Source organism: Haliaeetus leucocephalus, unplaced genomic scaffold, assembly GCF_000737465.1.
Source record: "Haliaeetus leucocephalus isolate CR32 unplaced genomic scaffold, Haliaeetus_leucocephalus-4.0 Scaffold687, whole genome shotgun sequence".
NCBI lineage: Eukaryota > Metazoa > Chordata > Aves > Accipitriformes > Accipitridae > Haliaeetus > Haliaeetus leucocephalus.
Window position 1 is genome coordinate 2855208 of NW_010973123.1, and position 22882 is coordinate 2878089.

The 22882-nt window shown below is 43.6% G+C and overlaps 1 protein-coding gene across 1 annotated transcript; it reads right to left on the bottom strand.

Annotated features, from left to right (window-relative positions):
* Positions 1-10081: 10081 nt before the first annotated feature.
* CISD1 (CDGSH iron sulfur domain 1) lies at positions 10082-22012 on the bottom strand. The gene is made up of 3 exons (XM_010579894.1): positions 21947-22012; positions 15836-16041; positions 10082-10347 (listed from the first exon to the last, which is right to left on the bottom strand). Exons 1-3 carry the CDS (start codon positions 21975-21977, stop codon positions 10258-10260), a joined length of 327 nt encoding a protein of 108 aa, XP_010578196.1. The 5' UTR covers positions 21978-22012; the 3' UTR covers positions 10082-10257.
* Between the last annotated feature and the right edge of the window lie 870 nt (positions 22013-22882).

Here is a 22882-nt window from a genome sequence, read left to right on the forward strand (position 1 = left end):
GGCCCCGGCGCCTCGGTGGGGCCCGGGCGGGCAGCGCCCGGGTTCAGCGGCCGCCTGCGGAGGCAGCAGGGCCTAGCGCAGCCGCCGAGCGGACGCGAAAGCGGGCGTCGACCCGCGGAGTGGGCCGGTGACACCCACCCTTCCGTGGGCATCCCCGCGCCGCCCCGACCCGCCGCCAGACCCCAGGCCGGGCGTTCGCTCCCTCGGCTCTGCCGGGAGAGCGTGCCGCCGAGCGCGGCGAGGGCCGTGGGTTGGCGGGCAGAGGCCGTTCCCCCTCCGCTGGTTCTCGGTAACCAGAAGCAACGCCTCAAACCCGCTTCAGTGTTGTTATCAATTCACCGTCATCCCGAGGTTTGTTTATTTTCTCTCCGGTAGATCAGAGGGGCTAGAAGCGAGAGCAAACCGAAGCGTGTAAATAGTATCAGACCTTTAAAGGGGGTAAGGACCTTGACAGCAGTCTAAAACAGAGCCTTACCGAGCTACGTAGGTGCTGGCCTTGCATTTGAGGTGGGCACACACCTAAGCCTGACGCCGGACCAAAACTGGGTAAGGGATTAATCTCTGATCTGAATTTTAACTCCCCATGGGTAGAGAAAGGTATGCACAAGCCCTGCATTCACACGCAGGACCACAAAGCCCGCTGCCACCTGTCTGGGAGGCTTTATTAACATTGCTTTTCGCTAGGGCATGTATCAGCTCTATTTGTCAGCCTGTGATTACTGCCTTCTCACTGTTTCTTTCCTTTATAAAATTAGCTGAACTCGGTGAATATTAGATCTGCGCTTTTGCCACGGTATCCGCTAGTATCAAGTCCTGTTTAGCATCAGTAGGATGCAGGAATGGGAAAACAAGGCTGGAGATAGGAAAATGAATTTTAGTAGATAGATGGCATTCCCCCAGGTTTTATAAAAATGGGCTGATGTATATCAGGAATCAGTGCTGACATCAGAGGAACGACTATGTGGTGAGCTCGGCTATTCCTTGTCGCCTCTTCCCCATCCCATAGCTGGGAGTCGTGGCAGGTGGTTGGGAGAACTGGATGGCAATTGCAGGGATTTACTGGGCAAATTAAAGTGTCAAAGGAACAGGAAGGTCACAGGGAAAATGAGAGTATTGAAGAGTGAGAGGAAGGAGCACAGCATATAAATCTATCAAAACTGAGTTTCATTACTTCATTGTTCATAGAACAATTTGTTTCACTCTCTTAATTGGGCAAGATGGGGAAGACAGTGGTAACAACTCAGCAAGATCCTTTCTGAAGTAACAAGCCTGGTCAGAACTAAGTTTTGTTTCTCCCTCCCAAATATTCCTTTCTCATCAGTCGTTACTGTCCAGCCCTAAAGATTAGGAGTCAGATGGTTGCAAGCATAGGCTCCTATCTTCGGTTCCCCAATGCTGTGTTTTCCCAGGGGGGTGCTGACGCAGGAGAGAAATACCACAGATTGGTCAACACTTGCACAAAAAAAAAAAATACCGAGGAGTACAGTGAAAAAAAAGCAGAAGTGGTACGTGTCTGGCAGAGAGGAGGCTCCCGGTCTCAGCAGCAGCAGCTGCTGCAAGGTTCGGATGCCAACCTGAGCCTTGCAGAAAGATATTTCCCCCTGTGGAGATGCAAGACACTTCAGCTGGTCTGGGTCTGAACACAGAGAGAAGAACATACATGGCATTTCAGACTTGCATGAGCGCCCATTTAACACTGTGATCTACCAGAACTCAAAATCTTAATGGAAAAAAGAATGGAATTAAAAGGCAAAAAATTGGAATTTAAAGACTATTCAAGCACCTAGTACTGAACAAATAGCTTCTAGATATCCTTAAAGCTAACAGAAGCAGGCCTGGGTGGGATTAAAAGAAACACAAAAGCATGAGTAATTGGAATAAGTAAACACTATTTCCTTTTCCCTGATACTTGCTTTAGTCGGATTTATGCATATAGAAATCAAGTGACGTGAGATTCTATCCTCCGCTCACTCATTCCACCCTCACACTTCAGCACATGGAGTTCACTAATCTTATCTGGGAACTTCTTCTAAAATAAAACAAGCGAAACCAAGAGAATACCAGAAATGACAAATAATTAATTTCTCCACAGAGTGTGATAGTGTAAGAGTTTGGACTGGAAGCTGAACCTACCAGCAAGATTTCCAAGGAAAGTTCTTGTCTCCAGGCTGTACAATTGCACTTGAAGAGAAAGTGAAAGAGGCTGCACGCAGCTCCTAAAGAAGGGGCAAGTGGTTGGGAATATCCCCTCCCCCCCCCCCAACAAAATGCATTTGGCAAAATTATGCTTAATTCTGGATTACTCTTTCTCTCTTTTGCTGGAAATGAATCTTACCTCACTTGGTCTGATGAAAAAGTGAAGACTAACAATGCCTTGAAAATACTACCCACGCATTTATTTTGCACAGACTGCTTTGCGCTGCAAGAGGATGTCTCACCGGCAGATTGCAAAGCTGCCCCGAACTGAGCAAGGGTTACAAAGGAGTCACTTTCTGCTGAAATAAAGTCCTTTTTTAAATACAACAGCTAGATAATAACCGCAAGACGCGTGGTAGTTTAGTACAGGAAATAAGCTCATACTTTAGTGGAAGTGCAGGGGGGACATTAGGTAAACAGATGAGTGGGGCTGTGTCTTGGCTGAAATACTGTATTCTAGAGGTATGCTGACAACAAGCACTGGTGGATTTTTCACTGTCCCTTCACATGGTTCACAGCCACTTCTTCCCCATCTCGCCAAAAACACCGCTCCTCCGCCAGAGCCGTGTTTTCAGCGCGAGGTCTGTGCGAGAGATGTCGATCCTGCTGCCCACAGAGCCACTTCCTACAGCAGGCGGCCGTGCTTGCATAGCTTCTGCCGGCCAAACAGATTGCAACAGAGCTGACCTGGACTGTACATGTGGTCCTGGTAAGAAACATCAATTGGTGAAACCAGTAATTTGCTGGACGGGTGAGAGCATCTGCAGCGGTGCTTCTGTGGGCAGGAGGGCCTGTCCTGCTCATTCTGTGTACTGCAGACATTGTCACAGCAGTGTGGAAGTTGTAGCCATGTTGGAGTTCTTTTTTTCTCGCCGTTTCACAGCAGAAGGGTTGCTGTATCGTGCCCTCTTAAAATAGCTCAGGGCTTTTAATCCTTCGTTAAATTCACAGAAGTTCTGTGCTGTCTTTTTTGTTCTTGTTAAGTACAGGAAAATCTAAACTAGCCTTGTCTGTTGTAGCTGTAAAACTCAACGGTGCTATCCTGCTTTCTTTCCTAGCTACTGCCTTGTCACTTAGGCATCAGGTCCCACAATGATTAATATTTCACTTGGCTCTGACTGATGCAAACTCTTTGACACTACTCTCATCCCTGGCAACCAGGTACATCTGGGGTTTTCCAGGATGAAAACAAAGGGACAGTGTCGAAAGCCAACCTACACTCTCTGGAGATAATATGGTACATTTCGAAAATTACTCTGAGGTTAATTCATGGCAGTCATATATTTTCTGGATCACCTTTTCTACAAATAGAACCATAGCTCTAAATTTTGGGAGGTCTGTTTTTTGTTAAAAAGCTATGAGGACTGTAAAGGTGAGAAGCTCATTTCAATAGTGCCTTTCTTCCTCAGAGTCCTTGGATTTTATTTTTTTGTTGGTGATCATTAAAGAAACTCATTACAGAATATGGAGGAAAGGTTCATTTTTGGACTGAGAGGAGGTGAAGGGGTGAGAAGCAAATGAAGGGCTTTCATGGTGGAGAGGAGGCAGCAGTGGGTGTTTGCAGAGACTGTTTTTATTCAACATCATTCACAACCTGCAGAAGGAAATGTGCACAAAGTCTCCAGGACTGTGGATGCTCCTGACCTCCTTAGGGCAGTCAAATGCCATGCCGATGGCAAGGAAGTCCTGCAGGATCTCACAAAACTGAACAAAAGGCACAATGTTGGCATAGGAGCTTCAGTGTGGATAAACGTAGGGTAATGCGTGTAGAGGAAAATAATCCAAACCAAAGCTCTTTGATGCTGATCCTGGAACTGGCTGTCACAGCCCAGGAAAGAGATCCTGAAGGCACTGTTGACAGTTGTCTGAGATCATCAGCCTGGTGTACGTCAGCAGCCAAAAAAAGCCAACAAAATGTTGGGCAACATCAGGAAGAACGTTGAGAGAAAGACAAAAGGCGTCATTTTGCTGCTATGTGTAGCTGCAAGCGTGCCACGTATTGAGTCCGGCTTCCACGCCTGGTCTCTCATGGAGAATAGGAACATACCATTAATTAACTGGTGCAGAAGATAGAATTAAACCATGATTTGTGGAGAGTCTAAATTGGTGGAACATGTTTTAGCTGCCTCCAGCCCTAGAAAACAGCAGAGACGTGTATGCTTTGACATCTTTGCGCAAGAAGTTGTGCTGCTTTCTGGAACAGAAGCATTAGAGCAAAGTCTTTAGGACCATCTCCTGTTCTTGTGGCTCACAGGTAGCTGAAGATTACTCCCTTTGTCTTTCTAAACAAAGATTTTCCAAGTATGGCTTTGTATCTCTAGCAACGGGTTGCTCAGGGTGTACAAATGCACAATGGCATTTTACCAGTCACATCCTAATGCTTTAGGATAACCCCAGTACTTGATTTAAGATGATTAACAAGCCAAGAGGTTTATTTAAAATACCTCTTTGTCTTTCCCTAGAGCCTACTTAGATTGCCTCCACCTGCAGTAGAATCAAACACCTATCTATTGACTAAACCCACTGCCAATTGGCATTAAGGAAAGTCTCTTCTATTAAACAGTATTCTGCTCCCAGACTTTGCCTGCAAAGCAACAGAATTTCAACCCTTAAAAATTAATTTAGGATGTCGGAAGCAAAGAGATTGAAAGAGAAAGATCATACTGTTTGAAAAGTGTAACAAACTTAATAATTACTGAAGTGAAAGTCTGTTCTGGCCGTTGTTTTGGTACCCGAGTCTTGAGCAAGAGTCCTGGCGGTGAACAGACAGTGCGTCTTCACCATGTCTTATCCATGTATGGTTATATTTGCCAGCTGCAGAAAAGTATTTGAGAAAAGTTACGCAGTCAATGACCTTATCATTCATTTTGCTGTGTTTCTGTTGCCAGCTGACTGGACTGAACGGCACAAACATTCCAGCTACTGAGAAGATCCTTGCAGTGTGCTGAATTTTGAATGCTTCACACATTAAAGCTATAATTTCTGGCACACTTAGGCACTCTTCTTTTCTGCACAGGCTTCTCTTGGACAGCAGAAGGCACTTTTTTTGTATAAATGTGCCATGCATTCAAAAAAGCCAAAAGAAAACTGCAGTCTGCATGACAAAAAGGATGCAGAGCAGAGCAGATTAAGGGCAGCGCAATGTCAAATCAGAGAGGAGAGATGGTTCAGTCTTCGGCTAGGAAAAAAATAACAAGAGAAATGATCTCTCTGTGTTTATGTGAGATGTATGCAACTTCTATGCATGGAAGAAAACTGAAGTTGCTTGAGAACCCTGATAAATCCTTTCTTACCAGTCCAAACTGCACATGAGAAAGGTGGACTGAACTCTGCTTTGCTACAGTCACGTAAACCCACTGTGATTTTACTGACTTCAGGGAGCATACGGGTAAATACTCCTTGTATTTATTATAATTGCACATCTAATTAAACACTTTACAAAGGTGGGCGTGGAGGAACATCAGACTGCTAACAGGGGCCCACGGCATGAGCGTATGTTGCTTTCTGTCCAGTACTGCAGGATTTCACAAACAGTTCAGGACTTAAAACCACAGTAACAGATGTCTGCTCAAGGCACATAACCCTTTCAGCTCTAAGGAGTAAGTTTTTGGCTAATAGAACCGCTTAGTCCCAGAAGCTAATGAACAGCCACTTTGTACATCTTATGTTTCGCTCTATGAAGAGGTATAAAGAAACGCAACACATCATTTTCTGTAATTTGATTTATCCCTTTTTGCTACCACCTAGCAATGTCACATGGTGTTAAATCTTCTCTTCTAGCTTATGCTCTCCTCCCATCTGCCACTTTTTTTCTTCTTTTTCCCTTTCTTGTTTCTCTCCACACATTCATTTATTTTTATGTTATTTAGTTTTTATTCAGCTCCTCTCTGCATTAGCCAGCCTGGAAATCATCCTGCCCAAGAAACACACCATGCTCCGCAGGCAGCACAGCTACAACACTGCTACAGTAGAAAAGAAGCAGCAGAAAGCTTCCACCAGCAGCCCCTGGTACCCATCCTAAATTAATGATGGCTCTAGGAAAATGATGATTCTGCTGCCAGCGCACAGGAGTCACTCATCAATGCAGGAAACCCAGGGCAGAACAAGCCTGGGTGCAGAAAGCAACTGGGGAAACAGGTATCTGACACTGTTAGGCTTAATGTGTACCAGTGACAATGGAAAAGGCATTTGGTCTTCTCAGCAGGTCCACGTGAAATGTTCTGACCAGGCTGAAATAGAGATGCTGAGCACTGATTAACTCAGCCTGCTGACAGCTGGGTCAGGGCATCCCCTCTCTGCCCCTGCACTATGGGGAGATGTGCTCTTCTGCCTAATCCAGCCAGGGCACTGGGTGGGTTTTGTTAGCCTTGAAGCTTCAGGAATTGAAACAAAAGCCAAATTTAGTAAGAGACGTCCATGTTCAGGATGGCTAAAGAGAAGCCAGCTGACAAGAAGGTCTCTTTGCAACACCAATGTTTAGTTTCACGCCTACGTTCCTATCCTTCCTGCTATTATAAAATGTTCTTCCGTTATTGGAATGAGCGACTGTGATACAGCAGTGAGTCACGTTTCCATATCTTTATCTAGCTGTATTACACTGAAAAGAAAATCCCAGTCCAACTGCTATGTGACTGTGCAAAAAAAATTTTACAGACCCCAATAGCACCAGAACAAGGTCCAAACTGCAACAATATGGTGAAAATTTTAGTAGGGCCTGCGGTCAGCTCTGCAGCTGGCTGTCAGGGAACTGGTGATACAACTGCTAGATTCAAAGTACACGAGCCTCCATGCATGAAAAGCTGTTTAGTCCCAAACACCATTATGCAGCACTTCTAGATGCCTGGGCTCAGACAGAAAGCAATGCTGCTGAAAAAAACCCCCAACCCAACCCATAAATACATGCATGCATAAAAAACCCCTTCAAAACAGTATTGCCCACGTCAAGGAGCATCAATTGCACAGCATTTGTTTCCCCCTAGTGGACCAGTGTGTTATTGCAATGCTGGCCTCAACCATTTGAAATTATCCATGAGATTAACGGTGCTTGAATTAAACATCCAGAAAATACCTGTAACTTAGAGCCATCTCCTCTTCAAGAATGCTGACCCTAGAAGCACCTGAATATTTGACATTCAGACTATTTTGATAAGTCACACTCGATTACTGCAGAATCAGTACTTTGTTCACATTCTTGATGAGCAGTTATATGTTGAAAAATAACAATGTAGAACAGAAATCCAGTTTTACTCTGGGACAGGAATCCTTCACTGCTTTAGTATGAAGGATTTGTACCACATTTTCACGTACGAGTTTCAAAGTGAGGTGAAAATAGCACATCTGCAGAAGAATTTCTTTATGGTTAAAACTTCGTAAACATCTAACCAATCCACTTCATATTCTAGAGATTATTTGAGGAAAGCACTGAAGAACAGAGATCAGAAAACACTGGAGCAGGCAAGCACTCAGACCATCAGAACATGATAACCTATTATGGTACTAAGGAAAAAAAAAAAAAGGAAGGGTTCTCTGTGATGCTCATCAAAACTGCTGGCAAATTTGTTGACTCACATTCAAGTATCTCTTCATTGTCATGTTCAAACAGCTCACAAACATGAGTAACAGGAACTTTCAGGTACAGCACAGAAAATTGTACGTACATCAAAGTAAGATTTAACCACTTTGTGTCAACATTCTTTTGAATGTGACAATTCTCCAAAACAAACTCACCAGGATGTAAATCGACAAAGACTCTGCTTCTGCATCTTTGCTTCCCAGAAACAAAAACTTCTCATGGAGCCACGTCCCTGACACGCAAACTCCAAGAAATGTTTTATTGGCAAACTCCAGGAAATAGTTTTATGACTCAGGAGACTCATCCGAAACTTCAGGACTTCATCTCTCAGAACATTAATGCAGTTTTCAGTGAACTTTTATTCCTTCAAGAGCAGCCAGGCTTTGCTGCTAACAGGAAAAGAAATCCCGGAAGGAAACCCCAACCCAGAAACAGGGTTATGATTACAGCAGCATTGGCGTACAGCACAACTCACACTGTAACTCTCCCTTGAAAGAAACAGCACACTCGTGAGTAACACAGACATTAAAACCTCAAGATTAAGATGAGCTCAAATGTGTATTTGACAAAAATACAGAAATATCCAGTGTCATATTCTAATAACACAAATAACTTTGTTTTGGATAAAAGCAATGTATTTGATAATTCAAGGTTAAAACAACCTTCCATATGCATCAGTACTTGGCCAAGTAAAAAATATCAAGTACCTTTACAGTCAAGACAGGAAGATAGAAACTAAACGTATTTGACTGCAACTTCTTACAAGCAGAGGTCTCTCACAGACAGTAGTTGCCCCTACTATAGCACTCCACCTGCAAACCCTCATTCTCTGCCTCTGTGCCACCTTCTCTACTTTTTGTGCCTTCTGCCAAAGTTCAGACCACTCAGCTAAGACCTCAAGTTCTGAAAGTCTCACATTGAGAATATGCAAAACATTTTCTTCAATCTTAACCTGTCGTACCAACCACAACCTTAAAAAAAAAATTAAATAAAACCTCTACTGCCCCAATCATCTGGAAGAATCCTTAAGGGTCCAGGTTAAAATGTCAGCTTCTTGAAAAGGCCTTTCTTCTAGCTCTGAGGTAGTCTCTCTGTCCCAGGACATGAGAGCTCAATCCTACACAGGCTGCAATTATGCTAATGGACTGGATTTAATACAAAACCAACCTCTGCCACCTCACTCTTTGGGTTTTGCTTTGTAGTCATTTGCATGTTAATAAATCAAAGCTATTTAATTTAAGGAAACCAACATGATAATCATTAATGCAACTGCGTCAGATGAGGCAGACAAGTGCCATACAAAAGGAGGGTAAGAGCTCTCCTTGTCTCATCCTTCCTTTCCCCCTTGTTTCTAGCTGTCGCCAAAGCCTTTCCTTGTCCATGTCAGTTCTTTTGGTAAAATTAGCTGAACCACATTAACAGTTAGCTCAGGGAGGCAGGAGTTATTTAAGACACATAGAGCCTAAGGCCACTTAGTAAGAAAGGTGTGCCTCGTCCCTCCACAGTGGGAAGAGGCCTCCGGAACCAGCCAGAGCAATGATGAAGCAGACAGTAATGATGGGTGGGGTTTTAGTTTTTATTTTAGCTTCTGGAATAAATTGACATAGCCTCCCCCACAGAAGTGTCCTATGGTCTGGGGAACTAAGCTTCACTGCTAGAGACTGCAAGTGAAACTAAGGCTTTCTAGCAGCAAAGACAACACTGCCACCCCCTGCCCATCACTCTTTGAGCACTTCATATCATTCCACTTGTCTATTAAGAAAGCTCTCCCAGAGACCATCTTCCTAATCCCACTCTAAATACAGGTCTGCGGTTCCAGTAGTATATTCTTGATAACATATAGTAGTAGGGTCAAGTTTCAACACTGCTGTAAAATCAAAGGTAAAGGTGGCCTTTAGCCCCATCTTGCTATATGCCTTTTCATGTTGTCTGTTCATAGTTAGCAATTTTGAATTCATTTTTTTTACAGAAGCCACACAGAACAGTAGTATAATAGGCCAAATGTGTCACCTGCAGAAAATGCAGCATAATCAGAGGTTAAGCTGCATTTTCACACCATGATTTCTTTCCTGCCGCTGCCTTTTACATAGAAAACTATCCAGACCTGTGACTTTAGAACCTCTCCAGGATTTCAGGATCTACCTTTTGAACACACGTTCTACTGCATGGCCTCAGAGTAGTACACATGTATTTGAAAATAATTTAATACCTATTTTCTGATGAAGTACATTCTGTGCGTCATTTTAGTTTCATACTCAATGAGAGGACACACACCACTTTACAGGACAAAAAATTTAAACCATGACTATTTAGTAAATTATGTATTGTAGTGATTAAAACAAGACAAGCACCAGAGAAAGTACACATGCTGAAGCCATACTACACTGGAAAGTCTTCAGTGACATGACAAAGAATTTGTGGTTTTTCCCCCAATTACAAGTGAGCAGAGGATTTGTCAGACATTCATTTTGTAGCTTCTACTGTCCCCTCTACGCCTCCTTCCTCTTGATGATCAGAGGCCCAACGTTGTCGCCAGTTTCCTCGTTGTGCTTTGTGTGAGAGCCATCACACAGCGGGAACTGAAAAAAGAAAGAATAAACACAGCTAAAGTACATTCAGAGTCAGAATTAAGAACCTAGGTTGAAAGTTCATTACAATGCCTTCTCACTAAATCCACCATAACCACAGATGACAGCTTTTGTGCTTGCATCTCAGGTCTCCCTGAGTTTGGGCTGAACACTAGTTTTGTCCATGTGAGTGCAGAGTGGATGAGAGGTTTGTGATCAAAAAGCAGCAACTCGACTCCACTGTATTTGGTGTTCCTGCCTCAGGGCAGCATGAGGAAAATGCAGCCTGAGCTGACCTTCAATTGTAACCTACCTGGAGTACCTTGCTCTCAACCTTGCCCCACACTCTGTTTTCCCAGGCAACAGCCAGAGTTGAGTGCAGTTACATAAGGTAAGTGGGGTTAGGAAGAGAAACAGGAGATCCTTAGCTGAGTTTTCTTCCTGGTTTTCCATAGCATGTGATGAGAAAAGGGACAGTTTCCCTAGCTCATCTCTTATTTAAGAGACACACCTACGTATTAGTCCTGCCTCCAGACAGCTAGAGTGGCAAGCTGCCTTTGCTTCGTCCTGACACATCTATCTTATCTCATCGACACAAAGGTCCCTTTGCACAATCTGGCTTCCACATTAGGATTTTGACCTGCTAATGGAAATAAACTCCATTTCCAACTGACATGGCTATTCATCAAAGGCTCTTAAGGGCAGCACTGAGGAAGTAATTTGAAGAAATGTTTGTTCCATAAAAAACCCTCTAGAAAAGCCTGCTCAGAGCAAGACCCACAGGGACTTCTTTAGCCAGCTCTAAGTGCCCAGGTCCCAGACCAGTGACAGCCACTCTGCTCCTGGGCAGCTCTTTTCACATACAAGAGCCAAAGGACATCCTGGGAAGCAACAAGAGTGAGGTTAGATGCCATCACTTCTCAAGGATGTGTTTTCCAGGGCTATGCCTCCTCTACAGAGGAGACCCTGGAGATGATCACAGAAATCACACACCAGTATTTTGCCTTCAGTTACTATTTTGTTTGCTTAGAAGTAATGGGAATCAAAGTTGGGCATCACTCAGCTTTTGCCTTTGCAACAGCAATATTCCCTCGCAGTACAGTCACAATCAGTCAGTCTTTGACACTCCACCGATCATGCCTCAATCAGAGCCCCTGAAAAAAATTAACACCCTATCACCCATGCTTAGTTAGAATAGAAGATTTCAAAGTACTGCATGAAAACAATATAATGAAGACAATATACTTGCAAAAATATTTCCCAGAGCTCTAAAAATAAAGCCACATGCCCGGGGCGGGGGGGGGAGGGGGGGGCAGGAAGAGAGGTGAGGTGAGGGGTTTTTTTTGTTTTTCACAGTTACAAAATGTCAAAACCCACGCTATAAATGGCAGGTGACGTTTCTAATAAAGAAACCCTGAATTCAGAGAATACTCATGCAAGCTGATTCATGCAGGAACTTTATCATCACATCAGTCATTTGTGACTCAATGAGTAGGTACTGACAGATACTTGGAAAAAATCTGAGCTAACAAGAACGTATGTTCATGGGACACTGACCAGCTTCCAACCCAGATGTTCCTGGGCCAGCTGTTTTTCCACACGACATCACAGCCCACTGGTCTTCACAGAAGCACTGACCCAGCTTCCATCAGACATTAACATCTCACATGCCCCAAGAAGGCAAGCCCAAGGTCCAGCTACAGGAACACCATCACTGCAAGTTTGCAAGTGACAAAAAAGGTGGGATTCATAGGCTTCAGATAGAATTGAGAGATCTTTTACAGCTACCAACCCTGACTGCTCTGAATTCATCCTCTGTGTCAGCTGGTCTCAGAAGCACCAGCTCCCAGAGGCTGGGACACTAGACTTGAGCTTCTCAGAAAAAAACCCAACACTGTTCCAGAGCACCCACTTGGTCACCTTGAAGACCAGATACTGAATAGATGGATCCTGGGCCTGACACAACATGTTCATCCTTGATTAAGATAAAGCAGGCTAGCAATAGCAGCCAAAGCTCAGTCCCCGAGGGAATTGTGCAGTAAGCTCAGCTTATTTCCCTGGACACTGAAGAGGTTTAGATTCACTACTGCTATTTCTTCTGATGTTCTGCAGCAGTATTCCTTGACCTGCAGCCTGGGGACTAATACTTCTCTGGAAGACACAGAGGTTGCAGGTCATTGCAAAAGAAAGCAAATTATTTTATCCCCCCTCAGCTTACACACTTAAAAATGCAGAAGAGTAAAAACAAACGTTCTAACTTTAGACTAATTACAGTTTGGTTTTAAGACAAATTTTTTGCCTCTACACTGGTAAATTTGAAACGCTGGGTTTGAATACTATGTTTTTCCACAAAACTTGACAAGCAGTGCTAATGAAGTGCCTGCAGAGCAGAACATGGAATAGAAAAGGGCCATTTAAAGACCTACCACCTACTTTAACAGATAATTACAACCCAAGACAGAATTACTCGAAGATACCACGTTTGGTTTTTTTTAAACACATGCACTCCACGAAGACTTTGGCCAGCACAAATAAAAAAAACACTTCTGAAGTATAGTAGTTCAGAAAAAAAACACCCAACTGAAAATAATCCTGCTCATTTTTTAAGTTACTCCAAAACACCCTGGTATAGTCCAACTGTTTTGTTATTCCCCATACAGGAGGAATACCATGTGAAGCCAGCTGTAGTGCATGCACACCGTCAGTGCACACAGAAGTATCCTATAGTTCATAACGCTACTGGTTCTATTAACAGCCTCGTGCCTCAGATGAGGCTAAACCTGATGAGAAGTGCTCACGCAGTCATACAAGAGGACATTTCTTCTAACCTGTATATGGAATAGAGATCCCCATATGCCACTTAACAAAAACACAGCAGGTACTTATTGCTTATTTTCTGTAATCCCCTGCAATGGAAGCACACACATTCTACCATTTTGACATCATATAAACATTATCTCACAAATTTTAACAGGATCTTAAGTCTGAGAACTGTAAGAAACAGATAATGCTATTTAACTACTTCCAAAGATGACAAGCACATGACAATGATAAAGAATGTCTCTATTTTATTACTGCTTGGCAATAACTGAACATGAGAAGAAGCACGCACACCATCTTAAAGATCATGCTACCCACCATACAAGGTCAACCGATCAGGGCAAGAGGAAGGCAGCAAAATTGGAAACTGCAGTCTTTGAAGCAGAACATGCTGATTAAAATACTCAGTATTAAGCATCAGTAGAAGAAAACAAATGCCTTCAAAATTTTCCACTGACCTCCTTAATGCCTTTACAAGACCTTTCAGATCAGAGTTCTAAGAACAGACTTATTATAATGGTAGCCCCATCTACTTCCTTTCAGTGTGTGATTACAGAGACCTAACTCAGTAGGACAGTATGTTCCTAAACTGACAACACACCGTTGATGTGCCAAAACATACTTCATAAGATTTTTATTTCACACACACAAAAAAATATTATCAAACAATAGCTTGAATATTGGCAGGAGCTGCAATGCAATCACTAAAACCAGACACTATCTTCCATTTCTGTTTAGAAAACAGAGTAGGAAGCAGAAAGTACGAACACCAAGACTCAAGTTGGGTTGTTGGGGTTTTTTTTGCAGAAGCACTGAAGGAGGTGCCTACACTATTTCAACCTGAGGTAAACCCAAATTCAGATATTAAAACAAAGCGCAGATACTTAGAGCAGCCTTTCTCCTCCCCCTTTTTCTTTTCTGAAGCTGTAGCCTTCATGGCAACTTCCAGTGCTGGATTCTGGCTGTCAGTTGAGACTTACCACAAAGATTTAGCAGCAATGCTGCTATACATGTGTGATACCTGCATGCTGTACAGCCACCAGCACTGCATGTACATGTACACACTTCCCTGTTCTATAATCATACAATATGTAACTTAGTCCATGGAGCACACTCTAGCCGGGGGGGGACAGGACAAATGGCGGATTTTGTTTTTCAGTTCAGACTCCAGACAGAGCAAAGAAGACAGGCCCATCTCCACAAGACTATTTCAGAATCAAGTCATGATGCTGTTTAATCCTCAGTAGTGTTTTAGTCTTAAACCAAATACAGCTACAAATGTGTAACTTACTGAGTTATTTTCACCCACAAGGTAACGAAGTCAGATCTGACCACAGGAAGAACCAAAAGTTACAGTACTTGGAAAACTGCAGAGTGTGGCCTGATTAGACCAGTGTCTAAGGCTTGAGAAGTCTATTATTCAGTTCACTGATGCAGAGAGAGATAGATTTCAAGGCTGTTGGCCTCAGTTATCTGGCTTTGAAGGTTTGTGTTATTTCAGTCTCCACACATTAGCACCCCGACTTCTACAAAAGCTTTTAAACACATGCCAATGGTAAATGCGCCGGACTACTCATGCAATCCACTTTCTCTCATTACAGATCCCAGAACTACCACTACAGATGAATTACACAGATCTTAGCTACATCAAATGTCATGCATGTCTACCTCAAATTTAGATCTTATCTTAATGTTATTGAAAGGCTAGGTATCATGCTTACTACTAATATTAGGCAATTGAGGCAATCCAATTATGCAAGTAAGTTGGACCAGTGTATAGCCCAGACTTTTAATTGCTCAAAAATACAGGCTTAAAGTATGCCATCATGATTTCACCGGCTTTACTTTAGGATTGCCCATATAACTATCTTGAGTTGTTAAGGCACAAGTGCATTAAGTTCACCTGTCTAAATTCTTCAAAAGCTTTTAACTACAATGGCTTCTTTTTAGATTACCTCCATCGCCACTGGAAACAATTCACCGCTGTACTCATTCATATGGCAAAAGGTAGCTATCTACAGTACACAGCAGAACTACAACAATAAATCCAGGATAGAAGACCAGTAGGACCCTAACACTATCTGCGCAAGTCAGGCTCTTCCCGAAACAATTCCGCACTCACCCTGTCTACAAGATTTAATGACGGGCTCAGATACTGCAAGTGGCAATTTGACACCAGCTCTGGTATACCAAAAGTCTTCTTAATGGATTTGTGTTATTAACACCATGAACTAGTAGAAAGGTACTTTCTGACTGACAGAGTAAGCTTCCAACTTCCTCCAGTAAAAGGTGTTTAAGGTCCTCTCAGACGTGGTACCTGAGCTATCCTTCACCTGCCAACAGGCCAGCAGTTTTGGATAAACCTCAGTGTTAGCACGGGCAGCACACAAAATGGTACCTATCATTCATGACTGTGACTGCTCCATACAGCAGCCCTCCTTTCAAAAGATCAGCTTCTTCAGAGCTACAGAAATATTTTGCTCACTACTAGCACTGATCTGCAGGCTTTACTCTTAGTAACAGCATAAATCTACATAGTTTTATGGATTAAAATACCACTACATCTCACTGCAGAATAGTTTACGTGAAAAGAAGTTAGTTTCCTCTAAATAAAGCAGTTTGAAAATGCTTTTATTGAAAGATGCATGCACATGAATGAAACTGGACCATTTATTCTTACCTTCTTAGATCGCCAACAACGACAGTACACAGCCTTGTCACCCAGATCTTCCATATCAAATGCATGGACTACCTTGGGGTTATCCTTCTGGATATGGAGATTCACCATTGCTTTGCAGCATTTGTCTTTACAGAGAAATTTTTTGTAAGCTAGGTACCCAACAGCAGCTGCTCCAGCAGCTAAGGAGACTGCAGCGATCCATTCAACTAGAATAAAAGAGGAAAAAAAGAAAAAAAAGAGACTGTCAGGTTTTGACCACAACATTCTATTAACACTACTCCTAGTGGTAAATTTCACCATGCTTGTGGCAACACCTCTACTTTTCAAGAGACCTTTTTGTTCTGTAGTGGTAATGCAATACTTTAGAAGAGTATTTTCTTTTGGCACTCACCCAGTTAAGCTACTGCTTTCTACTGATCAGAGTTCTCCTTCACCTCAATCCCTCCTACACAAGAGTGAGGATTAACCTGGCAGAGTTTGTTTTGGTTTTTTTTTTAACCTTTTATTTGTGAACCTGATATCAACATCAGTAGTATAGCGTTTCCAAGTTCAGCACATTAAAACAGACATAAGTAGACCCTGTAGCAGAAAAAAACCCCTGTTGTTTGTTTCAGTTGCAGGAAAGTCACTAAAGAAGAACACTCTGCATCAACAACCCAAGCAGGATCCCCCCAAGGTATACCTACTGAGTAGCTTTTAATATAATGCAACTTGTAACTAAAAAAAAAAAAGTTAACAGGTGTTTGACAATGAGGAAATTATTTAATACACTACCACTTCAGAAAAGTAACAAAAGACAGCTTAGATTAAATCCCTACTGAGATGTACAGGAAAGAACATGGATCCAAAAAGATCTTATTTATGAATAATATCATGAGTTTATTTTAGCTGGCTTAGGTCCTGACTCTCTGAAAGACAACTTCCATTAAGAAAATTCTCTTTCCACCACCTCTCATCGTCACTCTTCCTCCCTCTAGTTATCTCTCAAATCTTTGCACTCTCACTCGCTTAGTATAAATTCCTCTTCTGCAAGGAGTTTTCCTATTTTTTTGTGGCTCTATTGTTTTCTCTCTGCCTTATGAAAATATGCTGGACTTTGGCCTGAAGTTTCTGATTGCAGCAACAGCCCCGGCCGTTTCTCTCAGAGCAGCAAGTGGCTGCTCTTTCTTTGCTTTTTATCCACCACTTCTACTCACACATGTACTTGTACCATGTACATACAGAGCTCAGCTGACTCTACAGACAAATAAATCAAACAGGAATTTTAAGTTTTAGCACATTTACACAACTTAAGAAAACTAGAACAGCCTCCAGTTGGGAATTTCTATCTTCCCCTTCAATGTTTGCATCAGATTTGAAAGATGCCAAGCCAGATAGCATCTTTGGAGCAAAAGACATTACTACATTAAGGGCTAAGAAGAAACAAAAAGCCTTTGTTAGTTCTTGCTACTTTCCACGGCCAACTGACTTGCTGTATTGCCACTGTGAGCTTGCTCTAAAAGGATCAAGAAGGTTTTCTGCCCTGTCCCACAGCCTTTTATAAAATCCATACCAAGCCCTTTCCTCAGCTAAAATGCTGTGTTAGCTCATATGCACCATGCTGATCCACAATGGTCTGGATGCAGCAATATGTGGAATTAGACAAATACTTGTACGATGTCTGCAGCCCTATAAGATCAGGGAAGGCAGGCACTCTTTAGAGTCTTACTAAAGGCACAAAAGATGCAGAAGCCCTTCAGAGTTCATTTTCTTAGTAAACGAAGCAGAAGAGACCAACATGCACTGAGACCTCCCCTGCAAATGAGTGACAAACCCTCCCTGTAACAACAGGGTGATATTAAGATAGAGAAAACCATCTTTAACATCAAAGACTTTAGGGCATGTTTCCCTGCTCCCAAACTCCTTAAAACAGTAAAAGCCCCAGAAAGCATATTCTGAATTCAGTGTTTTATATCCATCCAGTGACTTCTCATCTCTTTATCTCCCCATTACAAACTAGCCAGAGGAATACATTAATTTTAATAAAGAAATGAGGAGGTGAAATTGAAGAAAGGATTCTATGAAAATCTGCTTTTATTTAGCAAAACAGCCCAAACTAATCCAAAGAACAGCCACAGCTTAAATCAGAGGCAGCAGGATCTCCCAAGGAAAGCCACCACAGAGAGTCTGCAGCACCCTTTTCCCTTCTCCCTTGAGCACTTTTCCCCAAGCAGAGCAGGGCTGCGGCAGGGAGGAGGCACCCAGCCAGTTCAGGGACAAGCTGGGTCTGACAAGTTTAAAGTGATTTCTGATGAAACGTCAAGTGCAGCTATAACAGCGGCAGGCAAAACTGAGGGACTGCCTATATTGGGGGGATTTCAGAAAAGGCAGCAGTTGCAAGGATTGCCCAAGCTGCTAGCCAATGGATCAAATCTTAACCAACATTTTTAAATAACTGATGAGGGGACAGTGATAGACTGTATCCATTCCCTTAAGAAAACTAAGGGGAAAGAGTGACTTTAATGAAGACCAAGGATGACTCCTATAACCGAACCACCTTTTAAGGTGCTGCATCTTAAGGAAGCTGATCTTCTATTGCACCTATCGAGAAGTCCAGGTCAGCTTAACAAACCAGCAGAGGAAAAGATTCTGATGATAAAAATACTTCTACAACTCACAGCACAAGCAGGAAAGTCAGTACTAATATTCAGTAGCTTTGCAGCACGTTCATAAAGAGCTGTTCTGCACACCTGCAGCTAACCCAGATCCCTCTGACCATCCCTAAGGCCACCTACCACATAACCATGCATGGCACATCCAGCTCAACAAGCAGAGATCATTAGTTTAAAGTAATTGTCATCTAGTATTTCAATGACTCTCCACTTCTCCTGAGGGCCAGATTCATCTCTTACACACATGGGCAGATTGTATACATACAAACAGCCTAATATATTTTTTCTTATAATAGATCATAGTGTCTTTTTTACTGTATTCGCTTTTTTAAATCACTTCTCTGGAGCTGTATCAGGGCGGAAAATGATATCAACTGATAATACACGAAATCCAAACATTTAAAGCAGTCTATTCTTTAAATTTCAGCATTGCCTTAATAAACATTACGTAAATTTAAAAGCTATCTGAATTTAACAAATAGACCATCTCTCATGATGAGATCATCCTGCCAGGTTTCAGAGGCAGTAAGTGTTGTTGCCAACTGTTGTTTTGTTTCACAAACAGATATGGAAGAGCTGGAATGCCCATTTCACCTTCCAAACTAAGTTAACCTAAAACTGCACCTGGAAGGAAAACACTTCTCAGAAGTTTTTAAATACTTTCAACTCTGTTTCAAGAGCCCTCCAGTGCCAATTCAACAGTTCGCTGCCAAACTCTTAAGGTCATGCATGTATTACTTGAAGAGGCATCTGTTAACAGAGTGACATCACTGTGGAATATCAAGGTTTTAAATTTATTTTTAAAATAACAACACTGAAAGCAACTTTTGAGTGATTATTAAACAAATCCCAATTCTGATATAATACCAAAACACAACAGGACGAGACACTACAGGCCTGTGTAACCCAGCAGAAAAATTGTTTCAATGTTGTAAGCACTAAACAATGGAAACGGTTTGGCTAAAACTCCAGAAGACTAACACACAAAGGAGGGAAGGGAAGAGAGATGTAAAGAAGAAAACAGAAGTCCAAAGAATGCAATCCCAGGAGAGCAGGTAGTGCACAGAAGTAAACAAAAAAAACCTCAGATGATGAGTACAGCAACAAGCCAATGGTGGGAATTTATTTTCTTCTATATTCTTTGGACATATCCTAATGAACAAGAGATTTGGATCACAAAATTTCTCCTCTCTTCTCTCTCTAAACAGCTAGAATATTACTCTGGATGTTTCCACATCTAGGCTACAGAGGTACTTTTAGGATCTACCAGAGAGGTCAGCCAGATTTTATCTGCAGGAAGAACATGCATTTACCATCTGCACTGACAAGCACATGAAGAAACTGAGATGGTCTTGGCTCCACCAGGAGTACACAATCCTTGTTATGACACGTATCAATTTACTTTCTAGGAACTGGCAACAACAAGGGGGGATAGCTGCACCCCTACAAAGTTAGTCCTAGACAGTCCTAAGAGGCAATTTTCAAGTTACCTCTGCTGCTTAAAGATGTTCATGTTACTTGAAAGTCAGCTACAGAACTCCAGACATCAAAATCCATATATTTTTGTTTTCAGAAGTCCTTCTAACTTTCAAGCATTGTTCTCCTCCTTTGTTGCCAATGAAGAGGCTACTATTGTCCAAGAGTTGTTTATGACAGTCCAGTAGTGTAACTGTCCACAACAAAACACCACCTTTCTGCAGGCCTGCTTGGAGAAATGTGTGAGACTCACTTACTGAGGAGTCATCCACGATAACCAACTGCACTGAAAGCCTAATAGTAAAAGCCCACCAGTCAAGCAGATAAAGTCACTTCTACCACTTCACAGCATCCACAAGAAATGGGATTATGACTGACAGGCTTAATTGAACTGAAACCATAAGGTAAAGAGGCCATCTGAGGGAGAAAGGTTGTTGGATCTGGCCAATAAGCAGCAAAAGGCAAGTTACCATGATCAGATCTGTGGTTAGTGTGGGGTCGTTCACACCTGAAAACAACCACATTACAACAAAAAGCACTAGCTGTGCTATTCACTGCCTTCCAAAGGGTAACCTTGCAGCACATATGCACACCAATATAGCCAGAAGCAATTACTCTCCAATTACTGCCAGGAATTAAATCCCACAAAAATACAGGAAGTTTCTGGTGGCTAGTTTTCTCTGGGGAAACAGGCATTAGTATGACTTCCAAAATTCATCAGCCTGAGACACATGCAAGCTGAAGAAAGAGCTGTGACCTGCCAGTCGCCAGGTGCTGATCGAGTTTAATCTTGACAGAAATCACATTAACCATATGCTGCTGCTGCCTCCTAAACAAAGCACCCTCCAGACTGCTCTGATCAGCTGTTCCCCTGCTTTCCTGGAATAAAGAGGATATTTTCAGTTTGATTAGGATAATGCTATTTTCCTTCCCCCACAAACTAAGTTTTCTTCTCAGTTCCTAGTGTATAGGAGCTGTTCTAATTCTTGCAAGCTTGTAAGTGACAGTAAGCTGCCGTTGGGAATGCAACCTGGCTGCAAGCTATTACCAAGTCATCCTTAGGGCTTTGGTTTGATTATTTTAATAAGCATGGCCTTCCATCACTATAACCCATTTTAGACTACAGTGATGCCTTTGCCAACATCCTCTGTACCAGCAGTGTACTTAAAAAAAATCCATCTGGATAGAGTCCCCTGACTTAAGGGCATAAACCATGAGCAGCTTTGCAGCTGGAAACCACAGCCATGGAGATGAAGCTTATTTTTTAGAGGAAATCAGGTAACTCAGCCTTCCACTCTGTCCTCCCTCTCCTCCTGCCCGGTTGCCCAACAGCATTTAAAACAAAAACCGCTACTTCAGGCATGGTTTAGGTCAATCATTACACAGCACAAGTATCACTGTCACCTCTATTGTAGAGTATTGAGCTCTGAGGGCAAGTTTAAAAACCCAGAAATTTACACGTTTTCATGAAATTTATACCCGGCGGCTTCGCATAAAATACGGGGCCGGAACAAAGGCAAAGCCCGACAGAGAAGCGCCAGGGGGGAAAGCACAATCAAAACAGCGGTGCCTGAAACGGGCCGGCTCCCACCGCAAATAAAACCCCGCGTGTGGCCGGAGCCGGCTCCGAGGGCCGAAACGCACCCAAGGGCCCGGCGCGGAGCTCACACGGGGCCGAGGTGGGGTGGGGTGCGTCCCTCGGGACGGGCCGCCGACCCTCGCCCTCCCTAACAGGCTACGGAGGAGGAATTTATTTATGTCCGTATCTAACGGGGCGCCCGCGTCCCCGCAGGGGGCGGCTACGCCGCCATTTTGTCTCCGGGGGTCCAGAGGAGCGCGGAGCGCGGGGTGGGGCTGCGCCCCCTCCGCTGCCGCCGCCGCCGCCCCTCCCATCCTCCCCGCCACTATGGGGGGGTGCAAGCGGCCCCCCGCTCCTGCCCGCAGCGCGCCCTTCCTCACCCTCCCGCCTCCGTCGAGCCCCTACCCCGCACGGCGGAGTTCTGCCCCGGCCCCATCGCTCCCGCTCCGACGCCGTAGAGGACACGCGCAGCTCCGCGCCTCACCGCGCATGCGCCACCGACCGCCCTCCCACAAGATGGCGGCGCTGCCCGGCCCGCCTCTTAAAGGCCTCCCGGGGAAGAGAAAGGGGGCTCGCAGGGAGGGGCGGCCGCCGGCGAGGGTCGGGACGGCTCGTGCTGAATCGCACCGCGGAGAGGGAGGGAGGCGGGCGGCCTTGCGGAGTCCCGTCGCTGGCCTGACGCCCGGCACAGGACCCTCAGTGAGGGTAGAGTGGGCTGTGAGACCTCTGCAAGTGTAAAACGGGTGGTGGGCGTCACTGTGAGGAGATCCCGGCTGGGCGTGACCTTGCGGTCATCCTCTGCTACTAAGGAGCGCCCTGAGCTACTGGGATACTGCAAACCGCTGAGAACATACTGTTGTATGAGCCCTCTCCTGTGTAGTTGTGGAGAGACGAACTAAAAGAGTGATATCCTCTGAGTGATGGCTGCCTTAAACCTCGCAAACTCAGGTACTGACATCAGAATTACTAGTCTTTGCTTAAAAAAGCATTATCAGAGTGCTGTACCTGATTAAGGACTTGCTAGCCTGGAACCTACTCAACAGCCTTTTCAACCAGCACGCCTCTCCTGTTCCTTTTGTACAGCATCATGAACGCGATGTCTGGCTTTTACTGGTAATGCAGGTGCAGGTGCTGTTGATACCGAAAAGCTGGTCAAAGAAACTCTCTAAGACTCATTTTGGAGTTTTAGAAAGCAGGCATTCTTTATTGCAGCGCTGGATGCACAGGGGATAATTCCACCTAGCGTGCATACCACAGCTTTAGCACTAACAGGTTATATAGAATAACTAATTGCATATTAATCAGATTAGGATACATATACATAGAAATAATTGGAACTGA